Source organism: Hemiscyllium ocellatum, chromosome 28, assembly GCF_020745735.1.
Source record: "Hemiscyllium ocellatum isolate sHemOce1 chromosome 28, sHemOce1.pat.X.cur, whole genome shotgun sequence".
Classification (NCBI taxonomy): Eukaryota; Metazoa; Chordata; class Chondrichthyes; order Orectolobiformes; family Hemiscylliidae; genus Hemiscyllium; species Hemiscyllium ocellatum.
In genome coordinates this window covers 13,952,105-13,971,802 of record NC_083428.1, presented here as the reverse complement: position 1 = coordinate 13,971,802, position 19,698 = coordinate 13,952,105, and the positions used below count along the sequence as shown (strand labels likewise).

Genomic DNA, 19,698 nt, shown 5'->3' with positions numbered 1-19,698 from the left:
AGAACAATCTGTCAGAGAACTGCCCAGCCGATACATCCCCATGGTGCTATTAAATAAAAATGGTCTGATGCCATTGTTAAACCAAGCAAATTGATGCAATGACTTTGCTCAGCATAGATACAGTGCAGTACGCAAAGGAATCAGTTGAGCGTTCACAACAATATATTTCTTTGATTGAGGGTATTTTAACTTGGCATGTCATTTGAAGGACACACACTACTACTGCTCTCTTCAGTCCCTTACCCTGTATCCTGATCTTGTGTGGAAAATGGCCACCATTTTAAAAAAGGGGCCATATGATCACCAACTTGCACACACAAATGCACATATACTTTCAATTAAACCATCAACTTTACCTCATTGATATTAAGTCCTGCAAATTACAATTGAAATGAGACGCTAGCTAACCAGTGCATCAGTCTTGACCTTGAAACAGCCATGTGTAATAGGTTACCAACTGTGCACAGTTAACAACTGCACGAGTGGAGTATTTCAATGATTGTTATATTTGCCATTATGGGGCAGTGTCTGTACTCAGTCATACACACGCTGTCCACAATAATTCACTGACACTCAGGCACCTCTGCCGCACTGGTCGAGAATCAGGTTTCTAACAAATTCCCAACCAGACAAGTTCAAAATTAAAATGCCGAAAGCAGGAGTATTGATTTTCATCAAATACTTCAGCAAATGGATTGTATCAGCACTTCCAATGACCTTATTGGATCCTATTTTCCTTTGGGTATTAAATCTGAGGAAATGCAGACCTGCTTACGGTCCACACTGCAGGGCAGTTGAACCAGTCATGGGGGGGGGGGGGGGGGGGGCGCGGGTAGACAATCAGAGGCTAAAAGTGGATATATTCTGTTTGCTTCCGGTTCAGGCAACTTCTTGCAGACGATTGCAACTGTAATTATGTTGCAGTGGAGGCATCCGTCAAACTGATGCTCAAGATGGTAGCGTTTGGTTTATTAAATGCACAGTAACATGTCACTGCCGTAATAATCATCTCTGCACCAGCTTGCTTTGTTTAAAAACATTTGTATATTTAAATAGAGTCTTGAACATGCAGAAACATCCTGAGGCCCTTTTAAAGTGCACTTTCAACCAAATTTTGACACTGGGCCAAACAGGGAAATATTACAGCTAAAGGCCAAATGCTTGATTAAAAAGAGGTGGGTTTTAAAAGCAGCTTCTGAAAGGAGAGGGATGCAAGGAGAGCAACACAGAGCACAGGAGAGATAGGGGAGTTTAGGAAGGAATTCCAGAGCCTAGCATCCGAACAGCTGAGACAGTGACTGCCACTTAAGTGATGGAAGGTGGTAGTAGCTAAGAGGCCAGAATTAGGGTTGGTGGGGTGGGGTGGGGAGGGTGGAGAGGAGAGCGAGAGCGCGAATCTGGAAGAGGTAATCCCAGAGATAATACGACACAGTTGAGGAACAAATTTGAAAGTATGAATTGAGAATTTTAAAAATCAAGATCCTCTCAACCAAGCACCAGATGGTTGGCAAACCGAAGCGTTAACGAAGTTTGGAACAAGACAGAAAACAAGTGGAGTTTTATATGATAACTATACAGAGCTTCAGAATCTAATTTTGCTCATATTCACAAATCTGAACACAAATCATTGAACCATGTTCTGTACTTGAACTTTCAATTACTAGTTCTGAGAGACCATTTAATGCGCATCGAGATGAAACAATAAAAAGGAACACAAAGGGTATTCTCAGTTTAGGCGCTCTCAACATTGCTGGCAATTAGAAGTGTGATGTGGAGAGCTGATACTCCTTAAACGTGAGCCCACATGACCGGTTACCTCCTGGGAATACAGAATCAGTCCTTTAAATTTTAACATGCTCCTGGTAAAATGACATGAGAATACCTACTTTGAGAACTGAGCGCTAAAACAACATTGACAATCCAACCAAAGTGCATCATTCCCATTCTGCTATCAGAAGTGCCATCTCTCAGACATAACATTTAGCCAACACCTGATTACACTCTCAGGTGATTGCAAAACAGACTCTGGCGCTATTTGGAAGAGAATGGAATTTCTTGGTGTCTGAGCTCACATTTGTTTCTCAATAAATATTAAACCTGGTCCTCAGTTTATTGCCATCTATGGGGTCTTACTGTGCAGCCATTAGCATTAAAATAGTGGCACACTTCAAAAAAAAGAACTTGATTTGTGGTATCAGTGCTCCAAGATAGACTGAGGTTAGGCGAGACATTATATAAATGCAAGTTTTTTTCTTTCTCATGTAGAAGCTAAATTGAGTAGATATGAAGTGTCCATGAACAAACTCTGGTTTACAAAAATCTATTCATCATATAGCTGTTTCATCACTGAAGTGATGGCCACATTTCTAATCATTTCACACTGTTGTCCAGTAACCTCATGTAACAATCCAGTCCAATGGGTCTTTCAGTGATTTCATCGGCTAGTTTCATGCAACTTGCAAACTTAGCACTCAATTATGATCTGAGGATTGCACAAAAATCTGTGTTATTATTTGGATGACCTGGGAGCCTGTTGAATTTGAATGATCTGACCACTGCACAAGACCTTCATTTGTTATAGATGGCTTAAACCACAATTTCACACTTTTTGTCAAGTGTCAAAAATACACAAAAGTATTGGGGCGGGGTGGAAGGGTTGAGACCTCATTTTTAAAAATTGCCTTTCATCATTACACAGTACAAAACCAGTCTCCCCATCAAATCCACGCTGGTATAAAAGGGACTAGACTTGGCTCAATAAAACATGGACCTGGCTTTAAATAAAAGTTTAATCGACTGAAGCATAATCTTTGCCTTTCTTAGGGTCACAGAGTTGTACAGCCCAGAAACCAACCCTTGAATCCAACTCGTCCATGCCGACTACATATCTTACATAAATCTAGTCCCATTTGCCAACAGTTGGCCCATATCCCTCTCAACCCTTCCCATTCATGTACCCATCTACATGCCTTTTAAAATGTTGTAATTGTACCAGCCTCCAACCACTTTCTCTGGCAGCTCATTACATATATGCATCACCCGCTGCTTGAAAAAGATGCCCCTCAGGTCCCTTTTAAATCTTTCCCCTCTCACCTTAAACCCACGCCTTTTAGTTTTGGACTCCCACACCTCAGGGGAAAGACCTTGTCTATTTATCCTTTCCATGCCTCTCCTAATGTTATAAACCTCTAAGGTCACTTCTCTTGCTGAGATATTTGTATCATCGACAGTCACAGGTAAGGTGCCAGAAGACTGGAAGTTGGCAAACATGGTGCCACTGTTTAAGAAGGGTGGTAAGGACTTATGGACAACCCAGGGAACTATAGACCGGTGAGCCTGACCTCGATGGTGGGCAAGATGTTGAAGGGAATCCTGAGGGACAGGATGTACATGTATTTGGAAAGGCAAGGACTGAATAAGGATAGTCAACATGGCTTTGGTGTGTGGGAAATCATGTCTCACAAACTTGATTGAGTTTTTTTGAGGAAGTAACAAAGAAGATTGATGAGGGCAGAGCAGTAGCTGTGATCTATATGGACTTCAGTCAGGCATTCGACAAGGTTCCCCATGGGAGACTGGTTAGCAAGGTTAGATCTCATGGAATAAAGGGAGAACTAGCCATTTGGATACAGAACTAACTCAAACATAGAAGACAGAGGGTGGTGGTGGAGGGTTGTTTTTTCAGACTGGAGGCCTGTGACCAATGGAGTGCCACAAAGATCGGTGCTGGGTTCAATACTTTTTGTCACTTACCTAAATGATTTGGATGTGATCATAAGAGGTAGTCAGTAAGTTTGCATATGACAGTATGGAGGTGCAGTAGACAGCGAAGAAGGTTACCTCAGATGGGCCAATGGGCTGAGAAGTGGCAAACGGAGTTTAATTTAGATAAATGCAAGGTGCTGCATTTTGGGAAAGCAAATCTTAGCAGGACTTATACACTTAATGGTAAAGTCCTAGGGAGTGTTGCTGAGCAAAGAGACCTAGGAGTGCAGGTTCATAACTCCTTGAAAGTGGAGTTGCAGGTAAGTAGGATAGTGAAGACAGCGTTTGGCATGCTTTCGTTTATTGGTCAGAGTTTGGAGTACAGGAGTTGGGAGGTCATGTTGTGGCTGCACAGGACATTGGTTAAGCCACTGTTGGAATATTGCGTGCAATTCTGGTCTCCTTCCTATCAGAAGGATCTTTTAAAACTTGAAAAGGGTTCAGGAAAGATTTATAAGGATGTTGCCAGGGTTGGAGGATTTGAGCTATAGGGAGAGGCTGAACAGGCTGGGGCTGTTTTCCCTGGAGTGTCGGAGGCTGAGGAGTGACCTTATAGAGGTTTACAAAATTATGAGGGGCATGGATAGGATAAATAGACAAAGTCTTTTCCCTGGGGTCAGGGAGTCCAGAACTAGAGGTTTAGGGTGAGAGGGGAAAGATATAAAAGAGACGCAAGGGGCAACTTTTTCACACAGAGGGTGGTACGTGTATGGAATATTGAAAAGGCATTTGGATGGTATATGAATAGGAAGGGTTTAGAAAGATATGGGCAAGGTGCTGGTAACTGGGACTAGATTGGATTGGGATATCTGGTCAGCATGGACAGGTTGGACTGAAGGGTCTGTTGCCATGCTGTACATCTGACTCAATGACTCTCAGCCTCAGCTCCAGGGAAAATAGCCCCAGTCTAGTCAGCCTCTCCCCATAGTTCAAACCCTCCAAATCCTGGCAACATCCTTGTAAATCCTTTCAAGTTTCATAACATCCTACATATAGGAGAGAGACCAGAATTGCATGCAGTATTCCATTAATGGCTTCACCAATGTCCTGTACAGCCACAAAATGTCCTCCCAATAATTTGCCTGAATAATTTTATAGGAAGTCCACAACTCAAGAGTCCTACATTTGACCAAACAGGTTGAAATGGAGAAACAGCTTGACATCTCTAAAAGAAAATAACAGTGCCACGTATTTTAATAGTCAAGTATTTCCATTTATATGGGCTGTCAGTTTTGTCCCAATTTCATTCTCTTCGAGACAAATTGTGTGCACTGCACAGCTGCATCACTGAACTTTTTCCCGGATCTGAAATCAGTTAAGTGCTTCACTCGCTGTTTGAGAAGTGTTAAGAGAGATGATTACAGTTACATGGTGATTGGCCTTTTGTTCCCATGCCTGCTAATGAAATCACACTGTACATTTTTGAAAAAAAGGAGAGACAATTGCCTATCAGTTTGCTGAGTAAAATGAAAAAAAACCCTTTTGGTGAATAAATGGAAATACAGACCATTTTCTCAGCTACCTTGCCCCGAGCCCAATCCCCCTCCCATTTATCTCTCTACCCTCTTGGCCCACAAGCCTCATTCATGAGGAAGAGCTTATGTTCGAAACATCTATTCTCCCGCTCCTCAGATGCTGACTGACCGGCTGTGCCTTTCCAGCACCACACTCTCGATTCCAATGTTCTGCCCAGTTAGCTCCCATTTTAACAACTTGCCAATTTACAGCCAATCTAACACACTGTATTTAGCCCCTAGCCTATTCCAACCATATCCAGGAAGTAAAGTATTGTCCTGCAGTGAAGAACACAGCTTAGAGATTAAGTGGTGCTGCTCCTGGGGCTTGAAGTGTACAGTGGTACAGTGTCCCACTTGTCTCATTATTCCATGGACCACAGCAAAACTAAACATAACTTTCCCAGTTGCCAAGACAACCAATTCAATATCTCATCTAAATTAGATTTTAAACAAACTGATCTATTGAAGGAGATGTCTTAATTATCTGAACATAATCTATTCAATAAAAGTGCAACAACTTATGTTATCAATAATATAGAAGGCTTTCTCTCAAAATATTTCCAAAACACGTACATACTTTGGAGGAAAATAAAAGATTTCTCTGCAAAAATGGGCTTTCAAAAAAAAAACGAACACTTTAGTCAATGGGTTGTTCGGCTAAAACAGAGCATATTCCAGATGTGGCCAAGTCACAAATTACAAACTTCTCTGAAGTCTTAGAGACTCTGATTGTTCAAGAAAAACAACATCTAGAATTTCTTAATTTTTTTCCCCCCCAACAAGCAGTTTTCTTTTCAGAAATAGGAGAGATCAATGGACAGCTTGTTCTGAGCAAGCTTTCCTCCATCGTCAGTATGCTCTTCACAGGCTTCCTTCCAGGTGAATACCTAATAAATTAAGAGCCTCTCCAAGCTAGTCATTATTGAACAATAAAAACAGCTCCAAACAGGGGTCGGAAGTAAAGCAAATAATTGGTACCAGTTACGTAATTTATAAGTAACCCTCCTTAAAAAAAATAAACTGGAATTTTTTTTTTCTTTTAATGACCTCTATTAAAGAAACTATTCCTGTTATTTTCACAAAAGGGCGTTGAATTAAATTTGTTTTCTCCACAGTACTAGCTCAGGTCCGCCAAGAAATATAAAACACAAAATGTCTTTGTAAAAAAAAAAGTTAAATTTCAGTTTGTTGTGAGAAACTAAGACAGAATGCAGTCTACTTTGTTGAGGGCAGCTACTAAACCAGACAGGCCTCTGTCTAAACACCTACATTTGAGTGGATAGTCAAAAGGGAACCTCCTGCTTGGAAAGAAGCCACCTGAATTGCTATTTTAAGAATGTGGCCACATTTTGCTTGGGCATCCTAAACAGCTAAGAAACAGCATTTCTTTCAATTGTGAAATGAAATTTGAATTTTTAATTTAAAAGCCCACTGTATGGCTTAGAATTTTTTTCACAACCCATGGACATCAGATATCCGGAACATGGTTAACCAAGAGACCCTTCTCAGCCATGAAGCACCTCATTACCATAACGCATGATAAAGTTTAAGAACAGAACGTTATCCTGAAGGCGGCCACAATTACAAAATGATGCTTCACATCAATTTTGCGTATCAAGGTGTGGAATTCAGATAATAGATTAGAACGGTGGGCAGGCTTGAGGGACTGAATGAACTACATTTACTCTGCACTTTTTTGTTAAAAAAGAAAGCTCTTTCTTGCTTCCTTTGATTTGATGTGACTGGTGTGCACAGGTTGAATGCAGCTGTCTATAGCAAAGTAATGACTCACAGGCTGCCATTTGGTTTCAAGCATCAATATAAAGTTATTGGCATCTTAATGTGCACTAGAGCTTAGCCAGAATGAATTGTAACTTTCACCTTTCAGTACTGTCGTTTATTATCCTAAAGTGAAATGGTTTCCAGTATATGAAAGAAAAATCTCATTACCTGTGATACTGTGCTTGCAGAAACTGAAACTCATCTTTGATTCGATCACACGAGTCCGAGGTAGTAAACTTCAACTGTTGTGCTGACTGTGATGGAGCCTTTAAAAAAAAGAAAAAAAATTTAATTACGAGATAAAACAACTTACGATATATAATTAGTCATTTTAACCTACAAGCAGAAAAAACAGATGTGTTACGATAATTTCTTTAGGAATAGGAAACGTTGAAACAAAAACAGATGATGGTGGACAGATCACAGTTTTAAGGCTTGTTCATGCTGTCTGCTCGATTTTCTACCTTTGAGGGGGTGGTTTTGTGATGGGACACATTAATGTGCTTGTCAAATGTGTCTGGCTTTTCTCAATGTACATTAGAGCTAAGAAACGTGGAGGAGTACGCTACATGATCTCTTGAACCTACTCCACGGTTCAATCTGATCATAGTTGATCTTGTGGCTTGCACTTAACTTTCCCATCCACTTCCCAGGAGGCCAAACATCTGTCCATCTAAGCTTTAAATATCTTCAACAATGAAGCATCCACAATCCTCTGGGGCAGATGATTCAAAAGATTCATAATCCTTTGACTGAAAAATTTATCATTGCAGTCCTAAATGAACACTCCATTATCCTGAAACAGTGGCTGCTTGTTGATTCCCCAGCCAGGGGAAATATTGCCTCAGTATCTACCCGGTCCAGGCAAGCCCCTTAATTAATCTTCGATGTTTTAATGAGCTCACCTATTATTCTTCTAAACTCCAGAGAATATAGAGCCCAATTTACTTAGCCCATCACAAGGCAATTAACCCACCAATTGCATGAACCTTCACTGTACAGTGTTGAGTGGAAATATATCCTTCCTTACATATAGAGATCAAAATTACACAATATTTCAGGTGCTGGTCTCACTGTAATCCAATTGCTGCAAGCTGCCTTTAGTGCAAGGTGATTGGATTCCAATATTGAAATTGAAAATGTGTTGCTGGAAAAGCACAGCAGGTCAGGCAGCATCCAAGGAGCAGGAGAATCGACGTTTCGGGCATGAGCCCATTTTCAGGAATCCTGAAGGGCTCATGCTCGAAACGTTGATTCCCCTGCTCCTTGGATGCTGCCTGACCTGCTGCGCTTTTCCAGCAACACATTTTCAGCTCTGATCTCCAGCATCTGCGGTCCTCATTTCTCCATCCAATATTGAAGGCCAACATGTAATGTTCATAGAATCCCTCCAGTGTGGAAGCAGGCCATTCAGCCCACGCTGACTCTCTGAACAGCATTCCACCCCCTACCTTACCCCATCCCATGTAACCTTGCATTTCCACCTGGTCTGCGCATCCCTGGACACTATGGGAAGTGTAGCATGGCCAACCCATCTAACCAGTACATCTTTGGACTGTGGGAGGAAACCAGAGCTCCCAAAGTAAACTCAAGCTGACATGGGGAGAATGTGCAAACTCCACAGAGGCTGGAATCAAACCCAGGTGCCCGATGCTGAGGGGCAGCAGTGTTAATCACTGACCCACCATGCCACACCAATTGGTTAAGTGCTTGTTGTACCTGTATACTAAATTTGTGCATTCCTTTGATGTGTATCGAGTCTCTCTGATCCTTACCATTTATAAGTTCAGACCATGTACAACTCTGAGAACCTACACTTAGTGATTACTGGACCACCATAAAAAAGGTTAATGCAATTTTGTGAAGGTATCGAGCACACCCTCATTCTACTAACCAATCCTCTCTCATCCCTCCCTCTGTTAACCTAAAGGTAGTGAGATCTTGCTATAGTTGGAGACACATGAGCTAGTGATTCTCCACATGCGGAGGTATGGCATTGAGGATACATTAGAGGTTTGGATTAGGAATTGGCTGGCTGGAAGGAGACAGAGGGTAGTAGTTGATGGACTATGTTCATCTTGGAGTGCAGTTACTAGCGGTGTACCACAAGGATCTGTTTTGGGACCATTGCTTTTTGTTATCTTTATAAATGATCTAGAGGAAGGGCTTGAAAGCTGGGTAAGCAAGTTTGCGGATGACACAAAAGTCAGTGGAGTTGTGGATAGTGAGGAAGGAAGTGGTAGCTTACAGCGGGATATAGATAAGTTGCAGAGCTGGGCAGAAATGTGGCAAATGGAATTCAATGTAGCTAAGTGTGAAGTCATTCACTTTGGTAGGAGTAACAAGAAGTTGGATTACTGGGCTAATGGTAGGCTACTTGGTAGTGTGGATGAGCAGAGGGATCTTGGTGTCCATGTACACAGATCTCTGAAAGTTGCCACCCAGGTAAATAGTGCTGTGAGGAAGGCATATGGTGTACTGCGCTTTATTGGTAGAGGAATTGAGTTCCGGAGTCCTGAGGTCATGTTGCAACTGTATAAGACTCTGGTGCGGCCTCATCTGGAGTATTGTGTGCAGTTTTGGTCGCCATACTATAGGAAGGATGTGGAGGCATTGGAACGAGTGCAGAGGAGGTTTACCAGGATGTTGCCTGGAATGGTAGGAAAATCTTATGAGGAAAGGCTGAGGCACTTGGGGCTGTTCTCATTGGAGAAGAGAAGGTTTAGGGGAGATTTGATAGAGGTGTATAAGATGATTAGGGGTTTAGATAGGGTCGACACTGAGAACCTTTTACCCCTAATGGAGTCAGGTGTTACTAGGGGACACAGCTTTAAATTAAGGGGTGATAGGTATAGGACAGATGTTAGGGGTAGATTCTTTACACAGCGGGTTGTGAGTTCATGGAATGCCCTGCCAGTAGCAGTGGTGAACTCTCCTTCTTTATGGTCATTTAAGCGGGCATTGGATAGGCATTTGGAAGTTATTGGGCTAGTGTAGGTTAGGTAGGATTCGGTCGGCGCAACATCGAGGGCCGAAGGGCCTGTACTGCGCTGTATCTTTCTATGTTCTATGCATCTATTCTTTGCATGAGCATACACTGTAATGAGATGGCAGGTTATTCAACTGTTGGATTGCACGAGGAAAACTCTCTCAATCAATCATCAAATAACTAACACATATCTTCCCGCAAAAAGGTGGTAATTCAATAGCAATCAGAAGTAGATAACTTCCTAACACACAAAAATGTATAACAAGGAAACATCAGCATCCTGGGTTGATGATTCATTTAGGCTCAAATGGTATCCATAATGAAGAATAAATACTTTTTACAAAGTTTCTCATGGTCCTGAGGAAAGTCATTGGGAGTGTCAACTGCTTCCTAAGTGGGATAGCACAAGTCAATAATGTTACAGAGAAGAGCAGTGAGTGTGCACCGGACTGATTAACTACTTCACTGAAAATCACCAATGCCAAATTCGAAGTCCATGCTTAGAACAGAGCTGCAACCTTCTTATGTTTGCTCAATCCATCTGGCCCCCACAGCTCACAGCTGTGACAGAGAAGGCAAACAGTGTGGGGCTCGGTCCACAGAAACAGAACATTCTCCCTCTATTTCCCTTCACTCAGCGCACAAAAATACTCAAGCACGCTGATGCAGTTCCCTAAAGTGCCCACTGTTTTCCCAGATTAACACCTCAAAAAATGACAGGAGAAAGGAGACGGTTATATCCTTGAATAAAAACAAATTTCTGAAGGTCACACCCAGACCCAAAACATTAACTCTGTTTCTCTCTCTCCATAGATGCTAGCTGAGTTTCTCTAGTGTTCAGTGTTTTGTTTTTAAATGTGTGTGTTACTGGCTGGCAGTTAAGAGTCAACTATATTGATATGGGCCTGGAGTCACATGTGGGCCAGACCAGGTGAGGACAGCAGTTTCCTCCCCAAGAGGGATATTACTGAACCAGATATTGTTCACCAAGCAATTGACACCACAGTCCCATGGTCATCCACAGATATGGATTCCACAGTTGTTTTAATTGAATTCAAAGTCCACCATTTCAGATCCCAAACCAGGTCCCCAGAATATTAACCACGTCTCTGAACTAATGGTCTAGTGATGATACCACTAGGCCAACACTTCCTCTTGTGACTGCTATATCTTTATTCAGCCCACAATTGTCAGTGGACTTATAAAGAAGTGATATCTATCAGAATAAATCAGTCCAAGACAATGTATTATATTTGCCATTGGCAATTGGAATGGACAGCAAATTATAGGTTGTTCAAGTCTAGAATTAAAATATGCAAACTCCAACACACACGTTTAAGTGTGTTGCTCAGGGAACTTGATCAAGTGTCACATTCGGTATTTGGTGAGGTTAAATAGTCTTGCCACAGGTCAGCTAGCTTTCACAACCAGAGTCCGGGAAGGTGAGACATTCTGTAAAGTATCAATATAGAAACATGCACTGGCAAGTTAGAGAAGAAGAAAATCACCATTATGATATGGCACTGTGCATACTGGAAAGCAGATAGTGGTGTTGAAATAAGCCAAGCAGTTCCTGACGGCAAAAAACTCTGCAAAAACCCAGGATTGCCTACATTCAAGCTGGTGTCCAGCAATACTGCAGTCAGCAATTTTTAACTAAGTTGGTATAGCTAGGGGAAAGAACGTAGCTTATAAAAAGCCAGTCTGCCAACAGATCCTTATTGTCCACATGCCTGAACACAATTTAAATATCCATGACTGTCACATTATTAAAAAAATTCCCTCAGTTCAAGCTACATATTAATGGGAAAATATTTATTCCAGCATTGAAATTATGGCCTCTAGCTGCTTCAGACAAGATAGATAATGTTTCACCACAACCTGCAAAGGTCTCACACTTGTGAGCCAAGAAGAAAAGAGCTGTGCTCTCAAGTCCATCATCTTTTTCTTCCCTCAAAGCAACATCCAGGACAAGTGTAATTTATTGCAATAAGAAAACCTGTTTTCAAAAAAAAATTACAAATTAGGGAAACATTTCTCTCCTACAAAACAAAGAGTGCTTTGTGGAGTTGAAATTTCTTTTGGCAAAACAATATTTTTTGGCTCTTTTCTTCATTCTCCCCACCCCCCAAAAAGACAACATCCGTGCTTCTGTGAACAAAAACAGTCAGAACGTGGGTTGCATTCACCACAGGGAGTAAACCAAAAAGAGTTAACTCATCTTCGCAGTCAAGTCACTCAAACAGAGATCCTCCCAGGGGTTTGAGCCAATGCAAAGCTTTTCTGCATGCAATTGCTGATAAACATTACAATCATTGCTTTAAAGAGCCCAATTGAATGCAACCAGGTTTGAAATGAGACCAATACATTTTGCAACAGGCATGGCCATTCTATCTCAGCTGTAAGATTCCAAGGTGCCCTATGAATGCACTCCTGCGTCCGTTCAATAAAAGATTGAGACCAATTTGAAGATCAGCACGCAGCCATGATTATGTACATGCTGACATAAGAGCAGAAATAGTATTTGGGGTTTCCCTGTTCCCCTAAAACATTACTACACCTTTCTCTCATCGTTTCCAACTGTTGTTGGACATATCCTTAGAGATCAAATTATTTAAACATCCCCTTCCAACCACCCATTCAACAGCCTTTTTCCTGTATCTTATTTCTGAGAAATAAAATGTATTCAAGGCAAAAAAAATGAACTGAATTGCAGAGGCAGAGGCAGTGGCGCAATGGCAAAATCACTGGATAAATAATTCTAGAGACCCAAACTAGTGTCCTGGGTACATGTGTAAATCCATGACAGATGGTGAAATCTGAATTCAAAATTTGAAAATAAAAGCTAACCAAATGGTGACTGTCAGTTTTTTGTTAACAAGAACCCATCAAGTTCACTCATATCCTTTAAGAAAGGAAATCTGCCGTCCTTACCTAGTCTGACGTACGCATGATTCCAAATCCACAGTATTGTTATTTACTCTCCACTATCCTCTGAAATGGCCTACCCGGCAAAACCTTAAGAGCATCGAGATGGGCAATAAATGCCATGCTTGCTCGCGATACACACAACCCAAGGAAGAATTCAAGCAATTTGGAAATAGGAAGAGTCTATCTGAGAAGCTTATTTCAGCCAACGAACAAGGTCGTCACTAATCTTAACTTGCTTTCAACTTCACCCTTCTGACAGCCCCCTGTAATCCTTATCTCCCCAGTGATTGAAAAATAGACACATTCAACTGAACCTTCATTGGAATTCTCAATTTCACAGAGCAAAGATTCACGACCCTCTAGATAGAAGGGCTTCTCCATCCAAGTCTGAAAAGGACAACCCGTAATCATTTTTTAAAATGCTGTACTATGTCTCCAGTGTAAGTGTCCAACAAATAAACCTTTAATTGCAGGAGATTTCAGGACAACCTGACCCACTCCTGAAGGAGGACTCTGGCCCGAAACGTCTAATTTCCTCTCCTTGGATGCTGCCTAACCTGCTGTGCTTTAACCAGCAACACATTTTCAGCCCTACTCCATACCTCCCCGGTTTAGAATAAGCCTGAACAAATTTGTTTTGATGCAGTGACAGAAAACATCACTGGGACGACTGTTTGGGTGGAGTCAATTAACAAGACAATGCAAAAGCATCAGATTAGTTTGAGAGGGAAGAGTCAGAGTGTTTCAATTATCAAGTCATTTCAATGGTGCACATGCACTGATTGTGATGCAAGGCTGCACGTGGATCTTTAATTCCTTACACATTGAATTCCGTCGACCCAATGTTGCTAGATCTCTCTGCTTATCTTAAAAAAAAATGCAAAATATCTTGGTGATATGCTGAAAACCTGTGACTTATCCTGAAAATGATTTGGAGATGCCGGTGTTGGACTGGGGTGTACAAAGTTAAAAATCTCACAACACCAGGTTATGGTCCAACAGGTTTAATTGGAAGCACACTAGCTTTCGGAGCAACAATCACCTGATGAAGGACTATAACCTGGTGTTGTGTGATTTTTAAACCCGAAAATGAGTGTGTGTATCTGAATATTACTCTGAAGTTGGAACCTGTGATATCTCATTATTCTATTCACAGTGGCTCGGAACTTGGAGCTCAAACAATTAAATGCACAATTTCTTGCTAAAAAAGACAAATATCTCCTCTCTTGGAAAAGAGGAATTCTTAATTCAGCTGCCAATGACAAGCTGACTCTGGCAGTATCGCTTGTCATGAAAGGCCTGAATATAAACAGAGAAATCAGTTGCTGTACTGATCAGCTGGTGGGAGAAAGAATGGCTGCGAGACTATGGGTGACATTGCCATGGTTACCAAACCACAAGTGCGTGTTATAAATCACAGGAGCTCAACGTAGCTACTTAGGGCAAGATTCAATTGGCAATTAAGAGTTGATCGCCTTTTGCAGGTCTATATTTGTGTGACAGATTGCAGACACGGCAAAGCCTTTTACGTTTCTTTCAGGTCTATGTGCAATATTGTCGCAAGCAGCTTGAGAAAATCATGGCACCACATTCCAGCTTCATTTTATATTTACATCGAGGAAGACATTTCAGAGTTTTACTGGAGAGCCTCGAAAAAGAGGAAACAGAGTAAAGATCAGATTACTTACAGTGTGGAAAAAGGCCCTTCGGCCCAACAAGTCCACACCGACCTGCCGAAGCGCAACCCACCCATACCCCTACATGTACCCCTTACCTAACACTACGGGCAATTTAGCATGGCCAATTCACCTAACCTGAATATCTTTGGAATGTGGGAGGAAACCGGGGCACCCGGAGGAAACCCACGCAGACATGGGGAGAACATGAAAACTCCACACAGTCAGTCGCCTGAGTCGGGAATTGAACCCAGGTGTCTGGCGCTGTGAGGCAGCAGTGCTAACCACTGTGCCACCGTGCTGCCCTTCCAATAAAGTATATTGGTTGATGGAAGAACAAAGTTACAAGGTTTTGTTTGCAAAAAAAAAGTTCTGAAGGTGCAAGTGGGGAAAAGAAAGGTAGCATGGTGGGAATGCTAGAAAATTAATAATGCAGTGTCTCCATGTAATGCTCCAGAGCCAAGTTCAAATGCCACGTCAGCTGGAGGAATTTAAGTTCAATCTGGTAATAAGTCTTGAATAAGATACTTGTCACATTAATAACAATCATGATCGGAGATAGTTTGAAAACCCTGCCTGGCACTCTAGTGTCCTTCAGGGGAGGAAACATGCCATCCCTCCCCTAGTTTGGCCTACATGTGACACCAAATCGCACAATAATCAGGCTGACTCTGTTAAGAGTCCTCCCTGAAACTGTAAGCATGCCATAGCATTACATCAAACTACTACACACAGCACCTAAAACACACAACTGCAAAATTCAGCTCACCCCCACCATCGTGGGCAATAAATGCTGCGTCCCAGGGTTCAGAGAAGATTTACCAGGATGTTGCCATGTCTGGAGTTATAAAGGAGAGACTGGGACTTTTTTCACATGGGGCATATGAAGTTGAGGGACGACCTTGTATTAAAATCAAGGCGGTACTAGATAAAGGTAAATTGCAGGTGTCTTTTCCCTAGGGTGGGGTATTTCAAGACTGGGAGCATATTTTTAAGGTGAACGGATAAAGATTGAAAGGACACACACACACACAAAAGGGACATTTTTTTTACACAGGGTGGCTTGTATGTGGAATAAACGACCACAGGAAGTGGTGGATGCAGCCGTTACAACATTTAAAAAGGTATACAGATAAGTATATAAATAAGAAATGTTTGTAGGGATAAGGATCAAGTACAGACAGGTGGGACTAGTTGAGTTTGGGATTATGGTTGGCGTGGACTGGTTGGACTGAAGGGTATGTTTCTGTGCTGCACGACTCTTATGAGAATGAATCATGAACATATTGGTGTCTGTAATAATTCAGACCTACAAATCTAGCATCTGCAAGGTCAACGGAAAAGCTCTGAGGAGAGGCTGGAGAAAAAAAATGATTTGTTAGGTGGTGTTCAAAATCAGAAATGGCTTTGACAAAGTTTAAAGAAAAACAAGCAGTTAAATGGAACTAGTTGCAATGCTCAGAACAGGCGCAGGAAGTAATAGCAATGGTCTACTATTTACGAATTTGTATAGATCATTTATAGTCACCTTGTAATTTGGTTCTTTCATTTCAAAAATAACCAGTGAAGCTTTAGTCTTAAGAGATAAAGGTCAGCTTATTGCAGAACTACTGTAGTTAATCAACAATAAATGTGATAAGATTATCAGCTAAAAAGAAATGATTAAAAGCTGGCAAGGACAAAAGATTCTTATGCAAATAAAAGCAATTTCAATGCCTAAGATTAAAGGTGGATGCTGGAGATCTGAGACAAACAGAATTTTGGCAGATCTGGCAGCATCTGTGGAGACAGAAATAGAGTTAAATGTTTGGAGCTCAGACTCTGGAGCAGAATTCTCCAAGATTGTCACTTCTCAAAAGATTCTTTTTTGGGGAAAAGTGGATGAAAACTTAAAATAAACAACACAGCTGTAATGGCCTCTGTAATTGAATAGTTGGAGGCTTTCCCCACAGGGGACTGAGCAGAATCAGTTTTTGGGACACAGTATAAGCTCCTTTGCTTGATTTCCATGGCACTGGGGTCCTCAGTAACCTAGTTCAGAATAACCATTCTTCCACTTGTCTGGGTGGAATGGGAAATTCCAAAATGATTCATGGCCTGTTTCATAAAAATCAAGACTCAAAAATGACCACTAAGCCAAAACTAATGAAGCTCATTTCCATATTAGACATACAGTTGCCTGTGCCCAGGGCACAGATCCAATCCATTACCTTCAAGTCCAGAAAATTCACTTTTAAATTACCTCAGCAACGATAACAAATGACTTCCATCGTTAGGTAGCAAGAAGAGCCATTCACAACTCAGGGGAACCATCGCCCAAGAGCTTCTGTCTGACCCTGGTAATGTCCAATTAATTTCAATGCCTCTTGTGGTCTCTTCCTGACTAAAGTACAGTTAATCTCAATATCACATGAAACCACAAGAGTGGTCATGGGACTTCTGAGAGCTGTTGTGCAAGGTTCCAGTGTCTATTTTAAACACAAATTGTAAGATTTTTCCAAGGAGAACCAAAGTTGTGATAAGCACAATGAGCCAAAAAGTGTCTCCTTATGCGATATTTAATTCTAGGGTTGGGTAGCTAAATGAACAGACAGGAACGTGAAGAGGGATCCAACACATCAGAAATAGGTTTGCCCTTGGCACCTAACCTCCACTGACCCTTGAAAAATCAGGGAGTTGTGTCCTCGGAACATTTCAATCCATCACCCGAATGTGCTGCTCCGCAGCAAAATGAGTCCCAAATTTCTCCAGGTTCATGCATTCCTGGCTAGATGACATGCAGATGCTCACAATGCCCCAAGAGTTGCATGGAAGCAGTCATTTGGCTCATCTTCGTCCCATTCAAGCAGGATCCAAATTCTCACCATTGTGGCATTTAAATTGTTTTTCATCCACTCCAATGTTTTGTTTACCCTCCTTATTTGTCCCTGGAATCCATAAAAAGAGTCAATCGTTTGACGAAAAAATCCCAACATTAGCCAGTTTGCAATTAAAGGATTTGAAACTATCGCCTTTTGCTCCATCTTGTAGTTGTAGTTAAAAGGAATGCTCTAGAATTTACACTATTTACTAAACCAACAGTTCTCAGATGTAACCTTTTAAGACTCAAGTGCTCCTCTGAAACAAGTTACAAGATCCAGGTTAAACAGACCCTCCTTTCCTGAGCAGAAGGGCTTAGTCACATGCAGAGACCCTTAGTCACATGGGAGGGGGGGGGGGGGGTGCTATGGTGTAGGACAGAAAGTCCAAAACACAACATCACCTAACCTCTGTAAACCTTTACCACCAGGCCAGTACTGGAACGCTTCAGGATAATGGAACACTTAGTATTTGTTTTTTTGTGTCATACAGCACAGAAACAGGCTGTTTGGTCCTATTCATCCATACTGATCATGTTTCCCAAACTAAAGCAGTCCCATTTGCCTGCATTTGGTCCATAACCCTGTAAATCTTTGATATTCATGAACATGTTTAATGTTGTTTCTGTACCTGCATATGCCACTTCTTCCGGCATTTCATTCCATACACGTACCACCCTCAGTGAAAAAGTTGCCCCTCAGGTCCCTTTTAGATCTTTCACCTCTCAGCTTAAAATTACGCTCTTTAGTTTTGAACTCCCCTGCCTGGGGAAGACGACCTTTGCTTTTCAGCTTATCCATGCCCCTCATTAATTTATGAACTTGTATGAAGCCATTTCTCAAACACCTATGTTCCAATGGAGTAAAGTCCCAGCCTATCCAGCCTCTCCTTACAACTCAAGCCCTCCAGTCCCAGTAACATCCTCGTAAATCTTTTCTGCACCCTTTCCAATTTAATAATATCTTTCCTATCCTGATGCCAAAATGTAACTTCCCTGCGTGAACTTTAATGTTTTGGATCGTTCTCCTTCCCATCTTCTGTCAGACCTTTTGTTGGTCAGAGATCAAATCTGGCTCCCATTATAACTATTGACTTTAAATCCCATTTAAAACACTAGTGCTGATCTATTAAGCATATGTAGTCTATAAAAGAAAGCAACCTTGCACACTGATCAAGCTAAACAGCAGCCAGTGGTTGAGCAATAGGCTATGTGCACTATTAATTCAAGCCAGTGAGAAGCTCGGAGAAAAAGACCCAATCAGACTTTGAAGGTTCCTGCTGACCAGAACCAAGTTGTCACACAACTGCACACAATCTCCCATGGGAGTGGGCAAAGCATTCCTCCAGAGCATTCCTCAGCACAAAGCAATGTTATCCTGAGCCTAGTTAAAAAAACCACGTGCCAAAGTACACTGTGTAGGAACCCAGGATTGTACCACAAGGGGAAGCAAAATAAATCTGTCATATCAACCCCCATGAGCTGACAATGTTTGCAGTATTGGAGTGCTCAATTCAAATCAGGGAGGGGTGGGGGCAGAGGGGAAAACAGCGTGGGCAAAGCTACCAAGGAGTGATTTCCTGATTCTTAAGTTGTCCAAATGAACAGCGAAGAACATTCAACAGCAAAAACCGAACACCTCTTTGAAGCAACCGGAGAAGACAGGTCTAAGAAACCAGTAGAGTCAAGGTTAGTGGGGTGGAAATGCACAGATCAGGCAGCATCCAAGCAGCAGGAAAATCGACGTTTCGGGCAGGAGCCTTTCATGCAGTCCTCACTTTTGCATCTCCAAGTAACCATTGGACTGATCACATTTACACAAAAAGGCATGATTATTATTGACCTAAATGTTTGATTAAAATTGGTATGGAAAATTTATAATGAAATGTTGACACTTGGAGACTGAGGCCACATTACTACAGTTATTTGTAGTGGGATAGTCAGGAGGCAGATGTGGGACAATGAGGGGAGTCAGAGAATGGGAGAAAGCAGGAGGGTTAAGTTCAGCTGGACTGAAGAATCTTCAAGCCTGTCTCACTCATCTTTAGCGTGCACCCTCCTGAACTTGATAAGAATTGAAACAATGAATAAAACAAAAAAAAACAATATCAGTGATTTTTAAGTAACCTTTGAAGTGCAACTCTTAAAGTCCAAAGGAGGCATGGAGGCACTGCTGCTTCA

At 41.6% G+C, this 19,698-nt stretch overlaps 1 protein-coding gene across 2 annotated transcripts in view; it reads right to left on the bottom strand.

The window, feature by feature from the left end:
- Positions 1-19,698, bottom strand: part of LOC132828800 (TLE family member 5-like) — a 126,671-nt gene that overhangs the window by 88,825 nt on the left and 18,148 nt on the right. For both annotated transcript variants that reach the window (XM_060845900.1, XM_060845901.1), the window contains exon 2: positions 7,233-7,330. In XM_060845900.1, the coding sequence (XP_060701883.1) occupies positions 7,233-7,330 (98 nt within the window). The remainder of the gene's footprint in view (positions 1-7,232; positions 7,331-19,698) is intronic.